Here is a 19,313-nt window from a genome sequence, read left to right on the forward strand (position 1 = left end):
AACAACAATAAAATCACCATCTGTGGTCCTCTGAGCACTGTATTAGCCACGGTTAGAATAACAAAGGCAAAATTCATTTGAGGTTACGTGCTAAATGAGTGGTCCTACGGCATATTCCTGGCTCGTCTCACACATTTGTGGCTCAACTGGGCTATTTGGGAAAACACCATTTTACTGTGTTGACAGCACAGAGGGAACAAATTGTAGCAGAAAATGATACATTTAGCTGTTAATATGAGAACATTATGATTAGATTGGAAGACTGATGGCACGCTGGGAGAGAACTAAATTAGGTGGAAAAACTTGGTGTTAAATACAAAGTGCAAGTTATCCGTTTTGTCTAGGGAACTTGATCATAACTCCACAGCCTCTGCCATATCAAATCTCTTTCACAATCAGCTACATCTCCATTTCCTCCGTCGCTTTCTCATCCGCTTCGTGCGTTTGTGTGACCCCATGCAGTTGGGTGAACTAATGACCGAGGGCCACCAAGAGCCCGCACAAAGCTGGCCTCTGTGCTCATGCCCGGGCCAAACAACTCGTGGCTTGGGAGGCTGAGCCAAATGATGACACAAACCACAGAAGTCTCTCACTCAGACACTCACACACACACACACACACACGAACAAACAAAGTCTATGTACCATATTTTCAGACTGTAATTTTCTGCACATTCTCAATTAAAAGACGACGACACAAATAGAGAATCAGTAAAAGACAGATGTTTATTTCATCATTCCTCCCTGACAAGCAACTACTTTATTTTCAGAATGTGTGTTTTTATTTTATTTATTTTATTTATATATAATTGTTTTTTACTATTTGGGCACTGTCTGCAAAGAGAAGGCTGGAACAACAATTTAAATGCAAAGCACTAAAAACAGCCTCACACACACACAAACACATACACACACAGGGGAGTTGGACAGGGCAGCATTATGCACCAATAGAATAACAATCATCAGTCAATTAGGCCATGACATGGTCTCTTGACGGTGACACCGGCAGCCCCAGTGGAATACATCAGTGACTTCACACAGCAATATACACATACAAATGACAAACTGTCACTTCTTATTAACCCCTGAAATGCTGTCTCACTGGTGTAGTTACGGCTTAAACCTCATTTCTGCAGTATTATCTTTACTATGATGAAACATTTTTTTGTTATTTTCAATAGGTTAGAAAAATAAAGATGCAAGCTTTAGATCATTAGATCGCTTTTGGGGATAATCTTTAACACCAAAGCTGGAGCAAGTTTTGTGTTACAGTTACTTGTGTGGGTTAAGTTTTTCTTAAAATTTGACAGTGAGAAATATTATTTAGAACATTTGCTGAGGTAATTTTAGACAAAGCTCAAACTGAAGATGAGACTCAAAGACTTAAAATCTGTAATTCATAAACCTAACTGTGGCTTCATGAGGCCTGCTGTGTGTACAACAGCAACAACATGTGAAATCCCATCTGCCACTTAATGTTTAGATTGCAGCTGCTTAGCTGACGCAGTCATCCACTTAGCTTTTACAATGTGCTGCAGGGTGACAGGACAAATACTCGGTCATGTTCGCTTTCAAATACACCTCAACGGATCCTGTACTGATTAGCTAATGAAAACACTTACTAGGTGTAGGGTCAAACATGTTATTTTTTGGCTCCAAGACATGCTCTCAAACCATCATCCACTGCACTCTCTGCTTTGAATATCCATCAGTTTTCTTCCACATATCCAATTCGGGGTCACAGGGGAGCTGGAACCTTTGCCAGCTGCTTTTCAGCAGTGGGGTACACCCTGGACAGGTCAGAGGATTTTCAAAAAATGATTTCTCATATTCAAAGGATTTTTAAAATGCTATGTTGAAGTTTGTTACATCTATAAACCTATGTGTTTCATGTAGTAACATGTAGTGTAAGGCCTTATTTGTCCCATTCACTATGTTATTCTTATGCTGGTCGTTTACGCTCGTCTTATATTGTCTTCTAACTTCTGTCAGAAACTGCGGGGAAGCTCAATTGATGCACTGATGAATGGTCATTGAACGGCACCTCCGCACCCACACACCTGAGCCTGGCATGGACACAATGGGGGACACATCGAGCACTTGGGGCTCGTACCACCTGGCACACTGGCCCTATATACACAGCAGATGGCTCGCGCTGGCCTCTGATGGAGGGTGCAGCTGAGGAATCCTAACCTGCGTTTGAGTGTTCGTGTGTGTGCAGCACCAAAAGCAGACAATAGGTACTAGATTGTCAAGTGCAATCCTCCCTTCTTCTCTCATCTCCCCAGACCACCTATTGAGATGGTGCATATGTGTGCAAGCGTATGTGTGAGTGTGTCATGGTTGATGCCCATTTATTGTCACTGCTCAACGGGGCCTGAAAGCACAGAAGTGGCTGAGAGAATCACTCAGACTTTTATCATTATAAATGTGTTGGCTAAACAAACCACAGCAGCTTTGTTACAATGCTTCTTCAGACAGAAAGGCATAAAAGAGGAGTGAATAAGGTCCACTATGTAAACTAGAATAAAGCTGACAAAGACACAGGGACCGATGGCAGGCAGAGCCAAGCACCCAGACATAATCACATCGTCAAAGAATCAGAGCTTTTAATCCTAAAAATTAAGTGCAGCAGATAGCCGGTCAACAGTTGTGCCCTTGACCACAGCAGTATCCAGATGACCATTGAAATTAGTTAATCAGAGGGCATCACCTCTCTTCATCGCTTCCTTCCCCCTTCTTCTTCCGCTAACCTCCTATATCTCCTTCATCTTACCATCTTCCTTCCTGATTCTCTCTCTCTAATGTCGGTGTCCCATCAAACCATTACTCATTAGTAAAAGCTTCTCCTGCGAGTGTGTGAGAGACTACAGAGCACAGAGGGACTTCATTAGTGCTTAAAACATGTTGTTTATGCTACTGTCTTGTTGCTCTGGAAAACCTTGAACATTATAGTTAGTTAAAAATAGACTGAGCGCAGATATAACAGATTATCAAAGCACTTCACGTCTAGCCAATAAAGACGTGAACAAAAAGTTATTTAAGGTAAAGTGATGTTCCTTAAACCTCAAAACTCTCCCAGGAGATTAATGTGGATCCATTTGGCAAACATTAGTTGGTTATATTTAAGATTATTGCAACAGTCACTGCCAGATTTGTTGTTTTTCGGATTTGCCAATCATACCTTTCCATGTCTCTTAAAACGCACCTGAAAAGCACACATGCAAGCTGTCTCCTTAAGGCAAATTCATCCAGCCAACCAATACTCTCCTTATTTCTGCCCCTCTTTCCCTTCATCGCCCTCAGGCAGAGCTATATAAACAACATTCAACACTAATGCTCTCCTGAGGAAGGTGTAAGAACAGGAACATACTCAGTAATTCCTTCATGGCCTGCATGGACTCCCACTCGTCCACACAAACTTTAACACTCGCCCTGAAACAGACGGTGCTTTTACTGAAAGGATAATGACACAAATAAAAATCAGTTACAGAAACACTGACGCACACAATCAGAGGACCCAACAATCTGTTATCACACACTATTAATTCAGTTGCTCTTTTTCCATTTTTTTTTCTTCATCTGCCTCTTTATGGCTGCTGTCTGAGTGAGTGAGTGAGTGAGTGAGTGTGCGCGTGTGCATGTCTGTGCATGCTCCAACGTCAGGTTTTAGATATTGTTCCTTCACAGCAAACTGAATCCTTTCCAAGACCAGATTATTTTAGTTGTTTTTGGGTTTGACTGAAACACAAGGCAGCCAAAAGAACCGCGGGCTCCTTGGCTCTGCTGTTGCGCACACGCACACACATGATGGCGCGCACACACATGAAAACGACTTATCTCAAAACCTACTGCAGCAGTCTCTTCCCCAGGTGATGCTCCAAACACACGTATATACCTCAGTCAGAGTGCATAACACCACACAAGAAAAGACATGTGAGAACAGCTAAATAAATAAAGGGACTGTTGCCGAGCTAAGTGAATGGGTGTCACTTTGACAAATGCACGGCACTGAATCTTAGTCGACACTGTATTGTTTGCCGTCTCATGCACTCTCATAAACACAAACACATGCGTGCACACACGAACCCATGCCATCGCAAGCGCGATGCATTATTATGCACACTGTGAGTGACAAACACACAAGCATTGCGTGAATACATAAACTCGTATTAAAAGTGCACAAACACACAGGCTGATTATACATTCATAATATTGAATGGATGACAGGTCTTGAGCAGTGTGGAGAGAAATGGGGTGAATTCTAATGAGATACCATTTACCCCGAGAGCTCTGTCCTCCATAGTCTGGATACACACACACGCACGCACACGCAAAGGAACAATTGCTGAGATTGAACACAACACTGTTACACAAAAAGGACCATAATTGCGGAAAATTTTACATATATCTAACATACTATCACAAAAGGTCAGCTATATCAGTTTAATCAGGCACAGAGGTTTGTCCATTTGTTACATGACCGCACATCATTAATCATTCCTCTACAGAAAAGGGTGCAACAGCCGCATAAGTGCGATGACATAAACCCTAACTTGCTTTGAATCCACAAAGAAATTGACCCAAAGAAAGGGACAATAGTTTCATCAAGAAATGCACTTTAGATTTTCTTCTTCCCCACCAATGCATCCATCACCACTTTATCCCTGTCCAAAGCTCTATCCACCTCAGCCCTGCACAGCTGACCTGAACAGAAAAGCCATTCACCAGTCATAGCTGTTGGATTGATTGAAGGTGAGCTCTTAAAAGACCGTACGTGGCATTGGGACAAAGCAGTTACGTTTTATGCCTGACGTGACAAACATGACAATCAATGAAAGAGTAGGCGCAGACTTGCTTTAAATTGCTTGTTAAATGAAGAGGTTTTAAAGAGACACTCGGATGTCCTGCTGGAAATAGCCACCAGCAAGAAAAATGGTGATGACTGCATTTAGTATAAAAAAAAAAGCATCAGCAAAGTGCCTTATGCAAATCTACAACGATTAGGCCGCCAGTACACAGCTTATGAACTGACAAGCATCACTGGGCAAAACGCTGGTAACCATTCACAAGTAAAAAGATATTTGCCAGAAAGTTGCTTCCTTTTAACTGGATAATAAATAAACGACAAAAATCTAAATGCCTTTTTGGCTTACACACAATTTCCCTTCAACTTCATATTCCATCCAGTTCAAATGGAAAAGAAATATCAGCATCGATAGAAAAAAATAAAACAAAAATTTTAAAAAGACCACACACACACACCAACAATCCTACCTTCTTCAGTTTCCCATTGCGTGAGCCAACAAACGCCACAGTGTTGCCACGGTAGTCATACGCTGCCACTGAAGTCATGCCATCATCCTTATCGATGAAGAGAGGAATCCCCTCGATGGTGCTGGTTCCCCCCAGAGGCTGGTTGAAGTCCTGACCACAGAAGTTATCGTCGATCTGAAGTGGCTAGAGACAGGAGGGAAAGGCAACGAAATGAATCAGACAAAATAAAAGCACTCAAAATTCTATTCTGATCTAAAGCAGATTGTTCAGCAGAAAACAAATTAATGTAGGTTGTGATGTTTGGGGTGATTGTGTGAATGTTTTTCTGTCTGACAAGAGAATTCTTTAGATTTGTTGTGCTTTTAAAGTGGTATTTACAACAAGAAATGGAAAAGTATCTCATTTCAAAACAATAAATAGATTCCGTTTAATCATGAATTCATATAAGGACACATTCTAAAAATGCTACAAATTAGCTTTTATATTCAAAGAAATGCCTTTTTTAAATTCTAAACTAATGTGGTCTCATACTATGGAAGCCGCATGTGAAGCACCTATTCTGAGAATTCCTCAAATGCCCTTAAAAACAATTCGTAAAAGCAGCTAAGCTGCCTAAAAGTCAACTTGCTGCACGTTTCCATATTCAGTGAGAATGGCCAACATATTTGATTGTTGATTGATTATTGAAATTGAGGTTATTCACTCACACTCACACACTGCTGTCTTTAAAGCACAATCCCACCATGCAAACCCCTTTTATTCCACAGTGTTCGGTCATGGTGGTGACACGGCAGTAATGATGGTGACTATGTGACAATATCTGGAACATTCCAGTGTCACGAGGGGTCTATCACCCCAGGCAATCCACTGACCCATATGATGCTTTAACCAGTCATGACATACAAACACAGTCAGGGTATAATCCATGAAGCAGGGTTAAAATGCCACAGCCAATAAATGCTTTACTTCATTTGCACATTTTTGTACACAGTTTCAGGATATCAATCAGGTATCACTGTGGTTAAGTATTAATACATCAATCTGATGGATAACATTTAGTGACTGTTGTTTCTAGTTTCCCACGCTAGAAAAGTGACCAATGTTTCCTTATTTCATCACTATCAACATCTTTTCCCCCCCCCCCCCCCCCAACTTCTGATCAGATGAAAACTAGCCTGAAAACCACTTAAACTCTGGGAAACTGAAAGCTATATTTTCTACATTGTTGTACATCCAAACAATAAGTGATTAATTAAACCAAACCAATAACTGTCACGGCCAATCAAAGTAATTCTCTAGTGCAAAATAAATGTTTTAAAAAAAAAAAAAAAAAAGGTTGTCTGAAGTAGTGCTGGGCATCAGGTGACTTGTCACCATGTTTTTGCTGCTGATGAGATGAAGTTGGTAAGATAGGCTGACACCATCTAAGAGCTCAGACTTTTCTCAGCCTCAATGTGGAACTTTAAGAGAAGCTTAACACTTGTTATCCTGTTAAAAATAATTACACTGTCAAGTTCCAGACGTACAGGACTGATAACATTAATATGGGAGCTACACAGCAAAGGTTATCACTTGTTATGAGCCCGGCCACTAGCCGCTACCACAGTGATAACAGTTGGCTAATATTACTATTGGATTATTGCTAATAGAGTTAAACGGTATGCTGTGTGCTGGCCAGGTTAACATTTATGATAACTGTTTAAAACTTAAATATTTCTCAAACTGGAGCCTGACTCACTTCTTTAAGTTCCTAAGTGTCTGTTAGTGTCAAGAACGTCAACTACTTCAGCTGCTAGTGTGCCTGGCTGTCTGCAGCAGATATGTGTGAAGTTGTGTGTTCACTGAAGGAGGCAAAGCCAGCACTAGGCCTGCACAATAAATCGAAAATTTATTGTCATTGCGATATCAGCCTGCGCGATGGGCCCATCGCAAAAGACGACGTAAAGTGCGATAATTGGGTACCTTAAAATGTTTACACACGTGCTTTAAAGAATTTACCAATCAAAGAAACCCCTTTACACATTTGACCAGTCGAATAGAGCCCTTCACGGCATTAACCAATCAAATGGATTAGAGGCCCGCCTCCTACGCAGGTGGGGAGCGAACAACGCTGCAGCAACGAGTCAGAGTTGTAAAGGTTGAGAGCGAGACGCATGACGAGAACGCTACTGACTATGAACTCGTGCCTAAAAAATAAAATAAAAAAAATAGTACCTCGCTTATTTGGAGGTATTTTGGATTTGATAAAGACGACGTTCTCCAAACACAGGTACTCTGCAAAACTTGCCGAACACTCGTGGCAACCACCAGAGGAAACACGACTAATCTCCACCATCATCTTCAATACAACCACAGAGAACTGTTTGAAGAGTTCCAGAAAGACAGGGGTAGCTAAACAAAGGTTGCTAATGTTAAGACAAAGAGCGCAGCAGTCCAACAGCCATCTCTGTATCAGAGTTTTTCAAGTGGAACTCCTTATGAGAAAACGTCAAAGCGCTACAAAGAAATAACAGAGGCCATTACACATTTTTTAACAATGCCTATAAATACAGTTAGCAGAGAGGGCTTCACCAGTCTGATACATAAAGTGGACCGGAGATACCCATCCCCTCACGAAACTACTTTTCCCATGTCGCCATTCCACAAATGTATGAAACATGCCGGAAGACCGTCATGTTTGAACTGAGCCAAGCTGAAAACTACGCAAGCACTACAGTAAAGTTTCCTCTCCAGTTTTGACTTGCATCATAACTACTTGGTGAGTGGTAAAATGATGAACAACTGCATTGAGATAATTTGCAGTATAATTTAAGTTATGTTTATTTAAAACTAATTCTAGAGACCAGGAAGGATGTCTTTCAGAATTCAAGCCTCAATGTTTTTTTATGGGGGCAATGTTTCAATGTTAAAGTGCACTTTGTTGTTACACTGCTAATACAGCAGCTTTCATTAAATAAAACTGTTGCAGTAAAGCGGAAATTATGTATTCATTTTTTGTTTTTATTTTGCTATTTATTTTATCGCAAGTCACATCGTTATCGCAGTATTGATCACAGTTATCGCACATCGCAGGTTTTCCTAATATCGTGCAGCCCTAGCCAGCATTGTTAGCATCGTTGCTGTAGAAATTGATTATCACCTCAGACAGTAATTTTTAGCAATGATTAGTGTATGAGTATCAATTTTCTTTGACAACGCCAATCAAAAAAAGTCCACTTTGGATGCTGTTATTAACAGAGAATAAATGTTTGTGCATCTGCGACTTAACCACAGCCGGCAAACGTGTGAGTTGCTGTATTCACACACATACACATACATAGGGAGCGTGTAAATGGCGGTGTAATCCATAGTCTTATCACTACATCATCTGATTGATCCGCACAGGAGAAAAGATAACACCCACTCCCTCCTGATCTGCTTAAATTGCCTGCAGCTCGGCACAAGTCAATAAAACGTTATTCTGCCTTTTTCTTCCTTCTCACTCTTTTTCTGTCTCCTCCTAGCCACTACAGTAACTTAGCAAACATCAATATTCCCTCCCTGTCCTTTTCTACTTCTGTACCTTCTCTTTTCATCCACCCCTTCTCTCTCCATTTCTCACAAAGTCACCAACTCCAGCCCTCTGTCCATCACACATCTGCCCACTTAGACCAAGTCCTCCGAGAGGTGGTGGGACAATCAACTCGAGACAACAAAGTGCTTGCCCCTTCTTACTCCCCATTTTTTTGGCCCTAACGTGTCACAGGGTAGAAGGAAACAAATAAAGGGGTCAGTTTAATGGGGGTTTCTGTGTGTATGGCAGTGTGTGCATTTAACGAAGTGAGAGCTAGAAGCAAACGCAACCATTACCTGAAACAACTTTCTTTAGTAACCACTGATGGCTAGAAGGCACTTTCATCCCTCACAACAAAGGCGACTGACAGACAAACATATAAGCACCCATGCGCACACAATAAACCGAGACATTCTTTCAACCTGAGCAAGCAGATGTGGTTACAAGCAACAAAATAATTCCTCATACACATCATATGACAAAAACTAGGGCCAACCATTTTAAACCATGTAGTCATGTGAAAGAAGTGCATGCGTCTTCAGTAGCGTTTCCACACAAACAACCACACACACACAAAATCCCAAGATGTACAAGCCTAAGAGGCAGGACCTAAAAAGGTTAATGTATCTTCTTTAGAGGAGGCCAACTGTGGAAAATACTGTATACAGTTGCCCCAAGACTCTATAAGGGTTAATACACAAACCACCATTACAAACACAGGCATTAGCAAGTGCTCACACAGTAACCTACACAGGTCTCTCTGCGGTACTGGGGGGGTAAAGGTGGTATACAATTCCTGCTGGTCTAAAAGGTTTAAACAGCGTAGATCAGCATGGAATAGAAAGCATTTCCCTTGAGGTCGGAAAGCATTTTAACAGAGGCTACACTCTGATGTGGGTTCTGCAATTTAACACACTAAAAGATTCCCATGTGATTTGGAGCTGATATTTAGTATGGAAAGGATATTCCATCCTTTGTGGTCTCTGCAGAGTTGCTGGCTGGAGACTGCATGTAATGCTCCGCAGTGTTTTCAAAGACACGCAGCTCCGCCGGGGACGAAGGAGTTAAGCCAACAACCTTCCGCTGACTTTGGCAGCAGGGTCTTACAAATGCAGAAGAGGAGGTTTCTTGTTTTGATTTTCACAGGGTGCCTGCGGTGCACACTGAATGAATTTGTGGATTTGCTTTTCACAGAAACTTGGCCTGTTCTCAAGTCCCCCCTCTCAAAAAAGAAAAGGGGGTGAAAACAAAAACAAAAACAAAAAAAAACATGTGAGTGCTGTGCTCAAGGCAAACAGAAGCTGATGGCTCTTAATGACGTGATCATTGTCACTTTATTTTTTTCTAAGTGAAGAAGCATTTATTGGAAATACAATGTTTAAAATGTACCTCCTGAACAATTTATCAAAGCTCCAATCAACATCTGCTGAGTTTATTATAATCAGATACAAAGAGAACCAGATAGTTACTAGATGGTTTTGCACAAACAAACAAAAATAAATCGATTGAATAATTAACAACAAACATAACTTTTAACTGTTTAACTGTTGTTGGATTTGACTATTACTCGATCTTTTATGGGTTATTGAATACACACAATTGTACAATTCTCTCCAGCTGTTGATTCTTAATATGCAGCTCATACTCATGGTGGCAGAGAACTGTCCAACCTAAATACTGCTAGTAAGTATTGAGAACAATTATACACATAAAACCAGAGTGGTCTCTACAACCCTACGTAATCATGTTCATCAACCACAACTGTATTTCTTCAAGAAGGCGGAGCCGCTTCACCCATCTCGTGCTGCAAAATGGCAAAATAGAGTGAAAATGTTCATATGGCTCCAGACACGTGTGCACACAGCTCCACCCACAATAACAGACTGATTACAGATGTGCGCTGGATGGCCAGGCCTAAAGGAAATGGTTGAATAATCATTCCCCCATGATTGCCATTTCTTCAACATATTAAGTCAGGAAAATATGTCTGGGCACACAGACTAGCCTCAAGTGGAATTTGTCAATAGTCACCTCCATTGAGTGAAACATATGGAAAACAGCAGAGTACAACATGGGGTTATGTAAGGGAACATACATAGTGTTGTTGACTGAAAACACTGCTGTGAATTATGGCAATTAAGGAAGGAGGAAACATGGGCGGCAAACACAAAACACTCGTTCATTTAGAAACAGGCAAATAAATTGGGTAGCCTGCTGCAGTAGCAGGCACTATGTTTCTTTGTAGAAACCTGTTAGTAAGAGGAAATAAATGCTCTGTAAAGGAGTGGAGAGGACAGCGGAGAGGGGGACAAAAACTGGCTGGCATTAATGCTGACGGCGTGGTTTCGAGACAAGCCTGTCGTTCATGTGTGTGCTTTTGTGCGTTTCTGAATGCGTGCGCATGTATGTGTGTGTGTATTTATCATGGGCAGCAAAAAGAAAATGCTTCTCTCCCCACTAGTCATCAGCTGTCTCCTCATCAAGCCAACAGAGACGTAAATGCGTTTCCAGAAACATGACATGTACCTAACTGATGCATTTCACTATAACGATGGCCTACTTTTATGATGGTGGGTGCGAGAAGATGAGAAAGAATGAAAGAGAGAAGTGAACAAAAAGAAGTGACAGACAGCAGTATGAAGAGGAAACCGAACATATGCGGCATCAACCACAAGTGCTGGCTGTTCCTCTGCTGTCCTATGTTGATGAAGTTTTCCCACACACACACGGTACCTGCATCTGCCAGCATACACTGTGTGTGTGTGTGTGTGTGTGTGTGTGTGTGTGTGAGTGAGACTGCCTCCAAGCAGAGTGAGGGGTTTTGGGAGAGGGCAGCATCATAAATTACCCAGAAATCTCAGTGAGGGTTTTGAACTCATGGAAGCACTGCAGGACTTTCTTCAAGTAGAATAAACACAAGAAGTGCTACTGAGCTTGTGTGCATGTGCTTGCAAGGATACTTGGAAGTGCTGATTTTCTAACCAAGAGAGCAGCCTAACAACCTTTTACCTGGTGGCTTACAGTGATATCCATGGTATCATAACTATGTGCATGTGCTGTGTTTATTTCTGTAGTCAAAGACAGTCGACATCAATCCCCCAGAGAAACACAGAAATTAATTTCATGTGGCAATATACAGCAAGAAGCAAAGGGGAAAGAATTCATGTGTAACTGCCAGGCACACGCGCGCAAACAGAATACTGGCCTACAATTTCAAAATGATTTACCAGCATAGCTCACTCAGATCTCCGTAATGTATAGCACTAGTGACGGGGCTTAGAGGTTCTCAGCTGGAAATAAAGACCTTATTTGAATACACACCAAAAATTATATTTAGAGGATTTCCCCCAGATATATTATATGGCAGTCTGCTTCAACAACACAAGTGAATGATGTACGTGAAGTCACATGGAAAATAAGCACACTGGAAGAAGGTGGTGGTGTGGTTACAATTTGTTATTTTTCATATTCCTTAAACTGGCTCATGCAACAACTATTTTTGTTCTGTTCTGCTTCCAAAAATCAAAAGCAATTCATCTCTGAGTTAAAGGAATTATTCAACCCCTCATGCATTTATACCTCATCCTATTATAGTGCAGTCACTAAACACGCTCTGTGTGTGTGTGTGTGTGTGTGTGTGTGTGTGTGTGTGTGTGTGTGTGTGTGTGTGTGTGTGTGAGACAGAGAATTTATCAATTTTCCCCCAAAGTACTCCTTTAAAAGTTCAGAGGATTTCACAGTGAGCTCTGGATTATTCTGTAAATCTGACAGTTATTTCATTTATCTTCAAAATATAACATTTCCTGTTCTAAGCCAAAAAGAAATAAAAAAAAAAAGAAAAAGAAATAACACACCCTAATCCCCATAGCTTTTACAAACACAAATTTGCACTTGATATGCTAAGAACATATGTTGAAACGAGCCAAAATTAGAAGCTCACATCCGTCTATGTTTAGGATAAAAATAAGAAGGAAAAAAAAACCCCACCAATGTCAGGTGTGACACCACTGTGTCAATTATGTGTCAATTATGACAACAACCTTGTTTCCCAGCATGTGACAAAAATGATGCATTAACGTCACCATGAGGAAAGAGTGTTCATTTAAAACCAAGGGCTTATCCACAGGGGAAAAAAATCATTTTGGTCCTGTGTGCCATCTATTATTTTTCCTTCTCCTTTTGATTCGTTCTAGCCATTTTCTAGGATGTGTTACTTGATCCTAACTGATCAATAATTTAGAAAAAGAAATTACTGCATCAATTCCATATTCATTGGTAGCAGGATGGTAATTTCTATGTTGAGTGCACTCCAGGCAGACGGTGAAACCTCAAGGAGTTGGCGCCTATTCAGAGAACTGCTTCCAAAAGCTGTCACCACATGTTTAGACCATAATCCAACTGAATAGAAAGAAGAAGAAGAAGAAGAAATATTGCCTACTGGATAATACGAAATGCACACTCACTCATAAATGTACACTGTCACTTGAAAATGTATCTTTGTAAGCACAGTTAGAAAGGAGAAGATTGCATGTGATCAGGAGGCCCATTAGCCCAGCTGGGACATATGGGTGTAGAAAGTGAATGAATAACATACTTCCACCATCAACCACCACAGGTGCCCTTAAGCAAAGTACTTAACCTCTGCTCTGATGGAGCTGCCCAGCGACCAGCAGTGGGAGATCGGGCTCTTTAAAGTGCTGACCCAAACAGCAAAAGATACTTTAACAAATTCTAACTCTGACTGTATCCAAGCTGTATTAAGAGCCTGTAAAGAAGTGAAGAAGAGGTAATGATGTATGCAACACACACCCACACACACAGTACCGATCAATACATAATTACACTGGCAATTAGTATCGTTAGAGTGGTGCTGGAGATGGGGATTTGTTGAACTAAACACTCCACAGAGAGGGAGAGAGGGAGAGTTTTTCTATTGTTCTTTAATAATGGAATGAGAGCAACCGTGCGTATGTGTGACGCTGTTAGCTTACAGGGACGCAAAGCAAACCCGTGCCGTTTACAAAAAGAAAGAAAGAAAGAAAAAAGAAAATATTCCTGATTTTAAAATCCAATTTTCTATCAAATGACCAAATACTAACTGAAACATGATTCATTAGGCCCAATAACTTTAAAGACAACCCACCCAATCAACATCTCCCTGCTCAACTCATTTAGACTGTCAATTAACTCTGTTCATCAACGCTGGCTCAATTAATCAGGTCTAATTACTTAAACACATTTACCGCCACATCCTTTTAGATTAGGCCTGCAGAAAGAGGACTGTGTTTTACAGAGACCACATGCAAGCTACATTCATCAGATCATATTTATAATGACGGATTTAATAAGGTTAGGAGCTGGCCTCAGAGTCAAATCCACTTTGTCTTAACACAGAAATGACAATCTGCTCGGTTAATTTAATGTGGGCTCATCAAGTGCAGAATATTTGTTTTAAGATGCTGCTGTAATGGCAACAAAAAAATATATATCCGGTTGTTCAGTCTGACGTCACTAGCCGTGTCTGGGTCTAAACTCCGCTGCAGGTCCATATATCAAACGATCACTGTGGCATTACTGAGAGTTGAAAAACTGTCTAAAGTCTTTCATCTTTAATAAAATGATCAGCGTTCTGCTCTACCAGGTGTAACAATTGAGTTTAACATCCAGGCATCCATGAAAACGGAATTTATGACATTTAACGGAGTTAGAAGTTAGCAGGGAGTTAGCTCGCTAGCTTCTATCTAAATACAATATAGCATGTCCTGACTGCGGGGTTTTGGAAACAAATTAAAACGTACAGCTCTGTTATCACTTCCAGCATAAATGAAGACAGAAAACTAAACAGCAGTGACGTTTGTAGGGTTACTGAAGTTTGGCTAGCTGGTATATAATGATGTGCTACGTGACCGCTAGCGACATAGCTATGTTAGCATAATATAAACAAGCTAACTTTTTTTCCACTCGATAAAAGTTAACGTGAGTTTTCTCGGTGGTCAGAAACAAATGTAATCGCATGGCAGGATGCTGTAAAAGGACCAAACTTCAGCCAGGAGAACAACTGAGATAATTCATCTACAATACAAAGTTAGTCATTCATATACTGCTGCATGGGCTGGGCTGTAGTTACATCCTAAGGTTTTAAAAACTGAGCTTAAATAAATGATTAGCGGTAATAAAAGCCGAGGGAGGTCAACAGGGATCACTGACTGTTTTAGGAGCTTTTTGAGATCAAATAGAAGAAAATACATAGCATTAAACATGTTAACAACATAAAAGCCATATTAAACGCAGACTACTTTAGACCCGGAAGTAGGATTCGTCGCGTCATCACTGAACAACCGGATTCTAATTTAGTCGGTAACAATGTCACAACACAAGAAATCTGGTAACGAGCACCATTACGAGTACAACTAGACGATTTCCAATACCCAATTCAAAACATATTTTTTATCATTTATATTTCCATTTATATTTTTCAAAGACTGAAATGTAAGCAGGCTACTCAGACCAATCTTAACATTAAGAATTGGTTTTTTTTTTTTTGCCACTGCAAACACTTTAACAAAAGGACCACTGTCGACTTTACAACAACAACAACAAGGCAAGTTTCCCTCAAACAAAATGATAATGTGTATTTCAGGATAAAAGAAGGAGAATAGTTTGGATGGATTATTTGAACAGATCTGGATTTCAGTCCTTTGGGTGTTTCACTAGAAGTATTTCCTCTTTTGGTCTGAAAAGCAAGATAGCATCATTTGCATACTCCACATTTGCAAATTATTTAGGACTGGACATTTACTGCCTGGCTTATCAACAAGTCAGGATGGAGCTCTTGTGACAGGTACACTAGACAATACTTTAGGTGTAGTTTTTTTCCCCACCTTCTTTTTCTGCATGCAAGGATAGACTAGAACATTTGTAGGTGCGTGCTTCCCCCATTCATTCTTAATGAATTGAAGACTTGATCCATACACTGCCTAAAATACCTACTTTACTTTTTTTTTTTTTTTTTTTTTTAAAGTGGTATCAAAAGGTTTTGTAAATATATCTGGAGACTTCCACATTAGAGAGTAAATCTACAATTATATTATACTCTTATAACGAGCAGCTCTTCAGAAGCAGCAATATCATTTTGTGTAGAATAAACAAGAACTAGTTTAATTTTCACAAAACTCATGCTCATTAAAAAAAAAACAACAACTTTAAATTAATTGTAATTATCGTAATGAATGACAGCAGAATCCAAGTAACTTCACAAGTAGTGGCTTTTAAACACTGCACGAGCAGTGAGCACTTTAACCAGATACATAAAATAAATATTGAACACAAAGTGACCACTTCAATATTGATTTCAGGTTTTGCATCAAATATCACCTCTGACACTGTGGGTCAAACAACAGCTGGTCTATGCAGCACACATACACACACAAAAAGTATTTTAGACGGACTCCTACTTGCTATGATTGATTCTACAAATGATTGATGCGTTGGCCTATGACAAAGTTCAAAACCTTCCTATCCATCTGGGGATCGAGAGAAAGCAGTGGGACATTTTGAATAGGGCAAATATAATCCTTATAAAGAGAAATTCCAAAGCCAATGAGCACAAGGGTGGTAGCAGGATGGTTTTCTCCCCTATTGTTACTCAAAATTCCAACAGAAGTATTTGGTTGTTAAGTACTTTGTCCTCACTGCAGCCCTAAATCGATCCCAAATTAAACACTGCAGGTTTTTACTAAATAATGTGTGGCGCATACACATGAAAAGCACAACCATATGTATGGGTTTTTCTGTTTTGTTTTTAATTCAGTTAGTTTGTGTGAGTCCATTATTGTGACTTGGCTCGGTGAATAACCAGTGCAAAATTTGTTCATTTCAAAGGGTTCACCTTTTCTTGCAATACTGTACAGTTCCAAGTGTGACTAATAGCAGAATATAAAAGGCCTACCAAAACAATATTATACACAAGACAATCTTGTGTACAATATGCATCTGTTTGCACTGATCTGTAAAACATTAATGGCATTAAACAGACACAAAGAGTCATTGTAGCTAATGCTGTTCCCAGACCACATGACCAGCATGGTTTAGATTCCATATAAATATCTGCTATGACGGCCAATTAGAAACTGCCTTGAACAGCTCCAATACAAACCCTGGAGACCGCTACAGGGCATCTCCATTGTGGATTGCTGTGTAGTGTGCTAAAAGGATTCAGATGGAGATTTTCTAACTTAATATGGCCATGCTTCCCTCCACTGTCTTGATGTTAAGTCCACAACTTTCCTACGACTTTCTCCAACTACATTTCAGAGCACTTAAAAAAATAAAAATAAAATAAGGTCAGTGCTTGCTAGTTTTCCGTTTTGCTTACTGCAGAGAAAACAGCTGGAAGTGACCATCAGATAAGACAAATTCAGTGAGTAAGAAAACAATTCTGCAAAGTGACCTCCGAGCAACAAGGCTCCCCAACTTCCTCTACCTAAAGTGCACCTCTTTAATTTCTGTAATATTTCACATACCAAGAGTCTTCTTGTGCTCCTCTGTCCTCATTGTATAGCACCACCTACTAGACATACACATGGACAGATGTGCCACAACACACACAGAGTTGACATGACAGAAATGTGTGCCGCTGAAGAGGACAGTGCAGTGCCCAGGTGACGGACACCGATATTATTTGTGCAGCAGCCAGCATTCAATCACACTCTCCTCTCTTCCTTCCATCTTTCTCCCCTCTTTCAGTCATCTACTCTTTTCTCAAGCTGTTCTTGGCAGTGGCGGTGAAAAGATTTCTGGGGCTATCACTCTTCCTCTCACCCTTCTCTTCTCTCTGTCGGTGATTCACTGCCTCTCCTTCGAGCATGCTGGCTGTAAAAGGCTTGCTGCTCTCTCCTTGATCGTTCCTCGTCCTTCCTTACCAGCTCTACATACCATTTTGTCTTTTTAATCCATTCTCTGATAATATTCTCTTTTTGTCCCTGCCTTTCACACATGTGTCATATTTAGGCGGCTACAAGTTACACCTACAAGTTAGTCAGCCATGATTGCAACGCAAAACATGGCTCAACATCAAAGTCCTCATCTTCAAAAAGAAAAAAAAAAGAAAGAGCACAGCGTCATTTTTCATCTTGCCTGTAGCTCATTCATTGGGTTTTGCTTTTAACAATTCAATTGGTGTACACGTAAAGACCCAAAATCACACATCTGAACTACTGCCTGGATATAATACATTTGTAAACAAAACAGACTTTGTAAATGTTCCTGAATTTTGGAAAAGGTATACAAATGCTTTTCACTCCGGTTTTCACTCCCTTCAAGTCTCCACCTTGGCTCACTTTGCTATTTTGCTGTCTTTTTCATCTTCTTAGCACCGTTCTTAACTTCCTATACTCTCTCCTGTATGTTGCTTTGGCATCCAACTCTTCCTCTGGATCAGACTCCCTCGTGTTCTTTCATTTTTAACGCCACCCACGTCTAGCACCTTTCTTTCCCTCTCTCTCTCATCCATCTCTTGTTCCTGCTGCCCCTCTCTCTCGTCTAATTCCCACAACTCACTCACCCCTCCTTGCACTCACTTCTATACTGTGCCTCTCTCCTGTTTCTCCTCTCTTCTGACTACACTTTTTATCTTTCCTATTTTTGTAGTCATCTCCCTCTCAACCCTAACTTAGCAACTCTCTCTCTCCATCTCACTCTCCTCCTGTGGAAATGGTTTGTATTGATCCACTCTCAAACTAGGGAGAAGGTCAGGGGTTCAATAATAAAGCTCAGGGACAAAACACAGGCGCATAAACAATCTTACTCTTGCACGCACACACAAATCTTTTATCACAGAGCTGCTTCTAATACACTCAAACATTTATGTTTACAGAAAACAGCTATCTCACTGTCACTATAAACATATCATCTTAATGATGGCCGAAGGCAAGAAATTACGATCCAGCACAAATCTGAAAATTTCACACAGCGTCTGGTCATGCATTACGGCTGTGTGGCCAACAGCTGTCCAGGCATACCGCACACCCCACCATCAACCACGCTTTGCCCTCTAAACTACTCTATGGAAGGGTCAGCCTAAACGCATTCACCCTTCACACCCACATCACTGAGCATTTCCCACACTACACAGACTGCATTCGAATTCCTGAAGCAGCTGAAATTCAGGGTGGGGCTCAGTACCAAACTTCAGTATCTTACGAGAATGTGTGTGGATATGTAGAGTGAGAGATTGACAATTTAAAAGTGTTAATCACCTAATTCTGCATGCCTGTGTTTTAATTACTAACCAACTGCACAAACATACAGAGATTTTTGCCCCTGATTGAACTATACACACTGCACTGACTTGTGCATGTACACATATCATTCTGATAGTAGCAGAAAACAAACTGCACTTGCACAAACATTATAATTGTCACGGTCCTGGGTCAGCTTCAGCCTCGCCTGGTCCAGTTTCAGCTTCGCCTGAAGCAGCCTCCTCT

The 19,313-nt window shown here is 40.6% G+C and overlaps 1 protein-coding gene across 4 annotated transcripts in view; it reads right to left on the reverse strand.

Annotated features, from left to right (window-relative positions):
- The window catches only part of plxna1b (plexin A1b), a 181,332-nt gene that overhangs the window by 125,303 nt on the left and 36,716 nt on the right, over positions 1-19,313 (reverse strand). For all 4 annotated transcript variants that reach the window (XM_086291844.1, XM_086291842.1, XM_086291843.1 and 1 more), the window contains exon 3: positions 5,277-5,459. In XM_086291844.1, the coding sequence (XP_086147970.1) occupies positions 5,277-5,459 (183 nt within the window). The remainder of the gene's footprint in view (positions 1-5,276; positions 5,460-19,313) is intronic.

The sequence above is a fragment of the Aulonocara sp. 'chitande type north' Nkhata Bay genome, linkage group LG5, assembly GCF_057382095.1.
Source record: "Aulonocara sp. 'chitande type north' Nkhata Bay isolate Kocher_YH1m ecotype deep benthic linkage group LG5, A_spYH_male_GT1.1, whole genome shotgun sequence".
NCBI lineage: Eukaryota > Metazoa > Chordata > Actinopteri > Cichliformes > Cichlidae > Aulonocara > Aulonocara sp. 'chitande type north' Nkhata Bay.